General features: G+C 45.3%; 1 protein-coding gene across 1 annotated transcript; it reads left to right on the top strand.

Annotated features, from left to right (window-relative positions):
• Nucleotides 1-622: 622 nt before the first annotated feature.
• On the top strand, nt 623-6,858 carry LOC135815231 (uncharacterized). Its single transcript, XM_065328500.1, has 3 exons — nt 623-977; nt 4,614-4,957; nt 5,666-6,858. The coding sequence occupies exons 1-3, from the start codon at nt 952-954 to the stop codon at nt 5,881-5,883; spliced, it is 588 nt and encodes a 195-aa protein (XP_065184572.1). The 5' UTR covers nt 623-951; the 3' UTR covers nt 5,884-6,858.
• Nucleotides 6,859-8,453: the final 1,595 nt, after the last annotated feature.

Genomic DNA, 8,453 nt, shown 5'->3' with positions numbered 1-8,453 from the left:
CAAGAATTTCTACAAATACATGATTGAACGCACAACACAGGCCAGGGTCAGGGAGAGTGCAATGCATGGAAGGAAAGAGGCGTTTGCATTTTGTGATTGGGCTCAGGATTCTTTGGGCGACAGCGGCGTCACAGCGCTATGACTGTGACTGTGACAACACAGTCCGTGCCGTGTGCATATGTGATGGCCTAAAGCCTGAGAAAAGCCTCAGTTTGTAAAGGCTAAACACACTGATACAACACTCGACTCCACTCAGTGCCTGTGGCACTAACAATATTGAAATAACTACAAAAACTACTTGGCCCGGATTACATATAATTATGAGTTTGATAGCTATAAAAGTATAATTATTACTATGCCCTGTTGTTATGTCGAGCGTAGTCGAGTGTCAGTGATGCTTTGGCAGTGGACCAGTGCCAGTGGTGCACCGGTAGCGCATGGCTGAGTCACAGTAGGTGTAATCTACACAGCTAAGTGCAACTGCACAGCTCATGTCACACAGGCTGATGAGTGATGGCGATGCATATGCAGCCAGTGACTGTGTCGACTAGTCGACTGTCATCGATCTAGTGTTGTAGTGTTACCTTCCGCATCCTCGGCCCTGCGGTAGTTTCGAAAATGATCGTGTAATTATTCTCGCGAAGTCACGGGGTAGCTGATCTCGGGACATAGCAATAGCATTGATAGTGATCATACCAAAAGGCAAGAGTAATAACAGTACTGCTCAGTGTTTCGGCTGAGCACAGATCAGAGTACTGCGATCATCGCCTCGTTCAGGGAGGAGGGCAAGGTCTGCCGAGCTAGCGATAGGCCGCAGCGAGCTCAGGAGTCAGGTGCATGCGTTTGGCCTTTGCATTGCGAACGGCTCAACCGGTTGTAAAGCCCCGCACAGATGCAACAACATAGAAAAGAAGGAAGTATCGCCAGAACAACAGAGGCTAGTACTGCGCAATGGCTTACTCGTATTACTATGGAGGGTAAGTCACAACGCCTTTCAGTTCAAAATCGGTATTCTGCTTCTTTGATGGATGAATGTTTTGGTTATTGTCGACATGTCACACTTTGATCTGCATGTAACATTTTTCATTATGATTGTAACAAATTGAGTAAATTATGCACTCCTCGCGGGTCTGCCGAGCTAGGCCAACCTGAAATTTCTTTTTTGACCGTCTCGAGCTATCCTACCGAGGCTTCAGCTGACCAAATATTGGCGTCATGCAAGGTCTGTTGAAATGATCCCAATTCGTAGGAATTGGTTGAAATAATACTTAATACTAGTAAAGTTATGTGAATGCTGACGTCCCCCAGGTCAGTCACCATGTGTATGCCCCTAAAATCGATAAAGCAATGTTACAAAATGGTAAGCCTCTAAGTCTAAGTCTAAGTTACGAACTCATGGTGGAGATACGTGGTTTGGAAATGTCTTTTGTATTCGACATACCCATTCGTTTATCAGCAGTATTCAACAGCGACTATAGTCGAGGAGCAAGGATAGCCAATGAATCCCATTGTTCTCTCTTTTCGTAGCTGTTGGTCACCCAGGCATTCGCCCATGCCACTCTTGACTCGGTCTTGTTTCGATAGAACGTTTCACGATGATTATGTATTCTGATGAGCTTCGTAAGAGGGCGATTGCAGTGAGACGAATTTAATTAGCACAACTTCCAGTATTCGTTTCACCTATGTAGCCGAGATGTGGTCGATTCAAATGCCGTTTGACTTTACAACAGCCGGAGAACTGGTGCATGCACCTGTACCTTGCCAATCCCTTTTACGTTTTAGCAGGCCTGCGACTGAGTGACATTCCTGGGTGTAGACCGTTACTTTACTCAATGCTACATACTAGTCCACCTACTTACATGCAGTTCATGGCCTCAAAAACACCCTTGTAGGAGGATGACATGTTGCACCTTTAGACACGATCGACCAGGCCAGATTTTTGGCGAGGGCACCACAGAAGACCAAACTTCAACTTCATAAGAACAGTTGGCACATTATGGTCCCCGGAAAGAAGAGAAAAATTAATAGAAAAATTAATAGAAAGTTTACAACCACGTTACATAATTGCAGATTACCTCATACTTTTTTGAGAGGAAACTCGATCGAGGAACCATATACAAGATTTAACACTAGTAGTGGTGACCATGTATCGGACTGGTTTTCATCGTTTATGAAATGTGGTGGCCATGAACATTATGCTTTCCATCAGTACATGTACAGTGCGTATCGGTTATAGTGTGGTCGTATACAAGAATATACTGCTTACAAGAATGAACACTCATTTTTTCATAATCATAACACATATTTTATGTGTATAATTATTCTTACAAGCAGTATTATCGCATAGTAGAAAATATCGGCCCTAAGAATGGATGTTGTGTGGCAACATATGCCAGATTAGCGCAAAGTGTATCGCCTGTAGTAATACAATCTGTGCTCTGTGCATACTCAATACAATAATATTCAACACAAAAAGAGAGTTATGTCCAAGGGAGCATTGGAGAATCACTTTTTCTGTCCAGTCGGACTCTTTCTTCCGACTTCTCTCGTATCCGCTGCTCCACAGTCGCCTAGCACGACCGCGAGTCTGATTGATCCGTGTATCATGTGTACGTGTCCACATGCCAAACGTGCGTGCATATGATATGTCACACGTGCATAATGATAATGTCACACGTGATTTATCGTGTGTAAGAAATATCGGCAATAAGAATCAAATGTCGTTTTTCAAACACCCACGCTATAACCGATACCTGCTGTACTTGTGCAGTCGGCGTAGGTAATATTGATTGGTGCGCAGTTGCAACAGGGAGTAGCAAATTTGCCGCTTACTTGCACACGTCAAACTACGATTTAACTGGTGTCACTACAAGGCCTCTGACAAGAACCAGAGAACCAGAGAACCAGAGAACCAGGGGAGGGGGTAATCATGCCTATAGCTAATACTCATGCTCCCTGGTGAGCGTCGACTTCTGATTGTTGGATTACATGATTTCGAATTTGAAAATCAGGCCCGTAGGCGTAGCGCTTATGGTATAGCAGTCCCATTCTGGTGGGTCCGGCAAGATCCAACCTCAACCCCCCCACACACACACACATACACCATCACCGCCACTGTCACAAGCACACACAAATACTGGCATCATATGCCATACATAGTAAATGTGCTTATCTTGACTAGTTTGAGGGAACGACACAGATGTGCTTATATAATATTATGCAGCCCGGGCCCAAACCGTCTAGAAAACGTCAGTACGCACATCATGTACGCATCAATTGCGCCATGCTTCGCACTTTGTAGAGCAGGCACTTCCTATATTGAGCCTTGGCAATCGCTAGCCAAATGCATGTTAACAAAACCCCGACATTCCCTCTTTCCAGTAAGAGTAGGTACATTCTTTGGTAAGAAAAACGAGCCCTCGTGTCATAACTGCAAGGAATTTTTTGATGATCACATTGTTTACAAACAAAACAAAACACTGCATCCTAGTTGACGTTGTAATGAAGTCTATTGTACAATGTACCGGACAGTACTTACACAAGTCCACTTGAAAACTCTTCTCATCCCCTTTAGATCCAACTTTTCTTTTCCCAAGGGAAAGGACTTTCTACTTTGTACGCCAAAGCATTCAGAGCTCATCTAGCTGCATCATCCTCTGTAGAGAAGAACGTGCAATTTGGCTCCGTACATCCACCACTGACAACTACGACTGCATCTAAATCAACAGCACTCTTCTTCTTCAACCACCATTTTCTCGAACTGATTATATGCACTCGAGTCGCCACTCCAAGTCCTATCCTGTGCAGACGCCTCTTGACCTTTTTTCTTTCTTTTTTTTGCCCGAACATTGGTCCGGCAGTTGCCAGACCTCCGGAATGGCCGCCGCAGCCCTGAAAATACGTCCAAGAATGTAGAAACAGGTCACACGTTGGAACAAAGAATTGTTGAATGGTATATGGTATTGGTAGCTCTTTCTCAGTCAGATCATTACGGTAATAATATACTAGTACGTATACTCAGTCACCTCTAGGCTAGCACTGCACTGTATGTCCTCGATCAGTGCTGGTTATATTTTTTGTATACTGTAAGCACCGCACAGTGAAACTCGCGTAGACTAGTTCATACCCCGGAGAAGATGTACACCTCATTGATACGCGGACATTTTCAATCGGCACAGACATTGGCACGCAAACAAGTCCATACGGATTGCATGCACCTTGCTAAGATGTATCACAGATCACATGATACAGATCACATGATACAGGTGACATTATACAGATCATGTACGATGTACTGCTCAGCCTGTCCCATGAAGTGCCGGCCTCAGATACCATTACTTCGAGTACATGTTTCCTGCGTTTTTGTATGCCTGTTTGCCAGTGAAGTTGGCTTCAATCTATACGCATTGTATCCCCGGGGCCCCGTGCAGCCCTGACACTACGAGCTGCGCACGCAAACACGACACGTCATTTGTGCACAGACCTTGCAGGAGCATGCACGACACGTCAAGGTCCTGAAAGTATTTCGAAAATAGTGAAAAGACTAGAGATGACTCTGACCCACTGCTGCTCAGCAATACCCAATGACCGGCTGTGCTTCTGTTGCTCTTCAGGTTCATCTTCTTCGGTGTAGCACTGCTAGCAATGATGATCCGCTTCTGCTGCCAGGTGTATGGCAGGCGGCGCCCGGACCGCAGCCGCGTCACTGTGTACCGGACGCGGTCGCTCGTGTCGCAACAGAGCGTGCGTGCTGACCAGCAAGCTATCGGCGGCCGGGGCCGCACCGTACGTGTGCTTGTCGCCAACGAGCATCAGCATTGCCATCAGTCGGTGGGGGTGCCGAGTGCCGGCATCGTTGCACCGCCATCGTACGACGAGTCGGAACGCAGCAGGTCGCCGCAGCCACCGCAAACCTTGCTCGATGAGGCCGGCCTCAATCCACGTAATACCCCTCCAGGTAATCAGTCTTTGCTATACTTGGATGCTAACAGTGTGCATGTAAGAGATGAAGAAGCTTTGTTGTGGCACTAAAAACTAAACACACACACACACACACACACACACACACACACACACACACACAAGCATAGAGCAATGTCTATCCGTCATATCCCGGGAGATGATACGTATGTTGGCCTGTGGGGCTGCTTTACTTGGGATCCACTATTACCTCTTATCTCTGATCGGCCAAAACTAGTTACACATTCATTCTGAGCTCATTCTGATCACTCTGTCATGCTCATGGGACTTACCGCTACGATGAGCCGGTAACTTAGGATTTTCTTTTTTCCACCAAACCTCTAAAATGTAAAGGGTCCTCCTGGGTGTAAATTTGGAAACAATTGTTGTATGTGTTGGAGCCCTGGACTGTTCATGTGGTACGGGTTGGAGGTTTAGTGAAAAGATGACAGGGCTACAATGGAGCTTCAACGTTCCAAAAAAAGATTTTTCATTACCCTGATAATGGGCCAGGCCCAAGCATGATTTGGCATAATGTAAATTTTAATTTTAATCGCAGTGAAGGGACCGTTTTTGGAGTTTGGGGTTTGTGGACAATAAGAAAACTGATTTTCTCTGTAGTATTAATTTTTGGTCCCATGAATGCTGGCTGTCTTTGCTTACATACAGCTATTGATACTGCTTTCTTGTCATGTGACCTATGCAGTGTTCGTGCATTACGCTGGTTCCTCAGTACATGGATCACCTCCACCACTGCCAATAGGACCGGGAAATCCAGGTGACAGCGCCGGTGGTGTTGAGAACTTCCCGACCCCGCCGCCGTACAGCTCCATTCAGAGCCCCGCTGCCAACACAGCCACGGTGCCTGATGAGGAGGACGAAGACGACACATCGTTTTCAGATAGTCGGCCATTGATGTCGTGAGTCACCCAAGCCATTGTGTTTTTCTTCGTAAAACTAAGCACTAGATCTCTATATAACTCTACGTACAGTAATGCAGGACATTTATTGGTGAACATGTGTGAATACTGGTCAGTCATAGGAATTCCAGTATAGTGTTGGTCACAGTGTGTGTGTGTGTGTGTGTGTGTGTGTGTGTGTGTGTGTCTGCATAGGCATCATATCCAAACTGTCTAGTCACTACATGGAGTAATGCCTATCATGGCTTTGTTAACGTTTTATTATGGTTCGCTATAATTATAGCTTTAGCCAGACTTGCGCTTCATCTACAATGGGACACAATGGCACAATCTGCCCTGCACCCGTCCTTGACTGTAACTGAATTGTTCTCATACCAAACATTTACGTTGTACATGTACATGATAGGGCACTGTGTGTGATCCTCTTGAGAACCAATAATTACCTGCAGCCTGCCATTCATCCATGCACTGACACTGGCATTCGTGCTAAGTTTGGTGCGCTGCTGGCTCTTGCCATGCACAATGGACCTCTCCTATCTTGGTGACGTACATGTACATGCAGCACTGTAGAGTGCAGTATTCACCTTGTGTTTGCACATACTGGGCCATAGTGATGCCCGTGCACGGTGCTTGTTGGTCGCCTGCAGTATTTGCCACCACTGTTTTTAATTTTTTTTGCACGGGATGAATGGGTATCTCCCGGTGAGATATCCATGTTAGGTCTTTGTCCGAACATCAATATTAGTTCAATCTGAAAAGCAGCTCAATAAAGTGGCGTGGTGACTGTTTTTTTCTGGATTACATGTCCTTTTTTGTACCTCCCGCCTCTGTATCCATGGTTGTCGTAACCATAGCTTTATTTGCTTGATATTTGAATCTCTGCTATGGGGTGCATGGTTTTTGATTTTATTAATTACGTATTCGCAACATACCCTGCATCAGTACAGTATAACAATAACAGAATAAAGATGCCAATGTAGTGACTGTTGCAGTTGTGCCTTGAGTGTGGGGCTGATCCTGGTCTGGCTGATTGTCACTTTGTTGTGACAGGCGGGGAGCTCAGTGCCATGAAGTATAGCGAGTTTGTAAGAGCCAGCACAATGTGGCTTGCCCCGGTATCAATGTTAATAAGTTCATTAATAAAGCTCGCATTTGGGTCGTATTGGTATACCGTCTCCAATAAGCGCTGCAGACTGCAGTATCGTACAGTATGTGGTTGTGCCGCAGGCATCATGGACATACCCACCGGATCGGGCATGCAGTCACTCTGTGCCCAGCTGCTGATGAGAGTCATGACCTGAGACCTAGCTAAGTAAGGAGGTCGAAAAAGCCGCAGTACATGTCTGGAGTTCCAGGCTGTGCGTGATTGTAAATAGAAAAAAAACAGCTCCCTCCTCGAAGTACAGCACAGAGCGACACTGAGTGTAAACTTGTAAGACTCGTAATAGTGAGTTAGGTCTAGTGTGGATATCGACTCCTCACAATAATATTTGCCCGAATACCGTGACTGTACATTGCAATATTGATGATTGTGACCCTGCAGACCCCGCACCACGACAACATTCTCTGACTTCAGTTCAGATCATCAACTCGTGGTCTACCATTGCCACCATGCCCGTGGCCATTACATGGTTTACGTAGCTGATCTACAGTAAAACCTGGTGTCAGCGACCTCTGGGGCGACCACCTGCTCCTAACGACCATTATTCCATGCACCGACAGTTCTACACAGACACTGTGGGACCTGGTTCTAAATACCACCGCTTTTGCTTGCACCGGCGTGGGGTGGTCGCTTAAACCAGGTTTTACTGTATAAGTGACAGTATAACACAGAATAATTATTTTTAAATATGTATCTAATATTGACTGAGGACGAGGTCAATAGGAAATAAAAGCCGAGTAAAAGAACGAGGCGAAGCCGAGGTCTTTTACGAGGTTATTATTTCCTATACTGACCAAGTACGAAGTCAATTTATTATAGATGTATCACGGCAAACAGTCCGTATTTCAATTCCAGAACAAAAATCTCATGAATCCCGGTTTTATAATTGCACAACCGTTGCACCATCACCATGATCACCTACTCATATAGTGACCATGCTGAACTAGGCACCGTTCAACTGCGCAACCCAATAGAGCAGTCAAATATAAGTATATACATGTAATACAACCCAACAGTACGCTTGTACGTGAAATATAAACCTACATACAAACCGAGGCGAAGCCGAGGTTTGTATGATGGTTTATATTTCGCAGGGTTTATCGGGTGTTAGCGGCTGTCGTGAGTTCCCTTCGGGAACGGATACGATAATTTACTTTTTACTTATATTTCACGTACAAGCGTACTAGTGGGATGTATTATACTTATGCTGACCTTCATACAAACTGACAGTCAACTTCTTCCTGTTTCTATGGTGGCGGTCTATATGGGGTTTGTATGGGGTTTGTATGAGGTATGAGGTTTATATGCCCAGCATGATGGGCAAGTAACATTAGTTGACTGGAAGTTTGTATGAAAGGTCCGCATAAGGAGATTTATACATGTACCTCACTAGGGCTTGGCGGATAATGCCG

This window comes from Sycon ciliatum, chromosome 4, assembly GCF_964019385.1.
Source record: "Sycon ciliatum chromosome 4, ocSycCili1.1, whole genome shotgun sequence".
NCBI lineage: Eukaryota > Metazoa > Porifera > Calcarea > Leucosolenida > Sycettidae > Sycon > Sycon ciliatum.
The sequence above is the reverse complement of the archived record's forward strand: the minus strand, read 5'-3'. Positions and strand labels throughout refer to the sequence as shown.

Bases quoted from the DNA above. Each gene is read 5' to 3' on its own strand.
- LOC135815231 (XM_065328500.1), top strand. From the start codon at position 952: ATGGCTTACTCGTATTACTATGGAGG. The intron at 978-4,613 runs GTAAGTCACAAC...GTTGCTCTTCAG, and splicing joins TACTCGTATTACTATGGAGG to GTTCATCTTCTTCGGTGTAG. The intron at 4,958-5,665 runs GTAATCAGTCTT...TGACCTATGCAG, and splicing joins TCCACGTAATACCCCTCCAG to TGTTCGTGCATTACGCTGGT.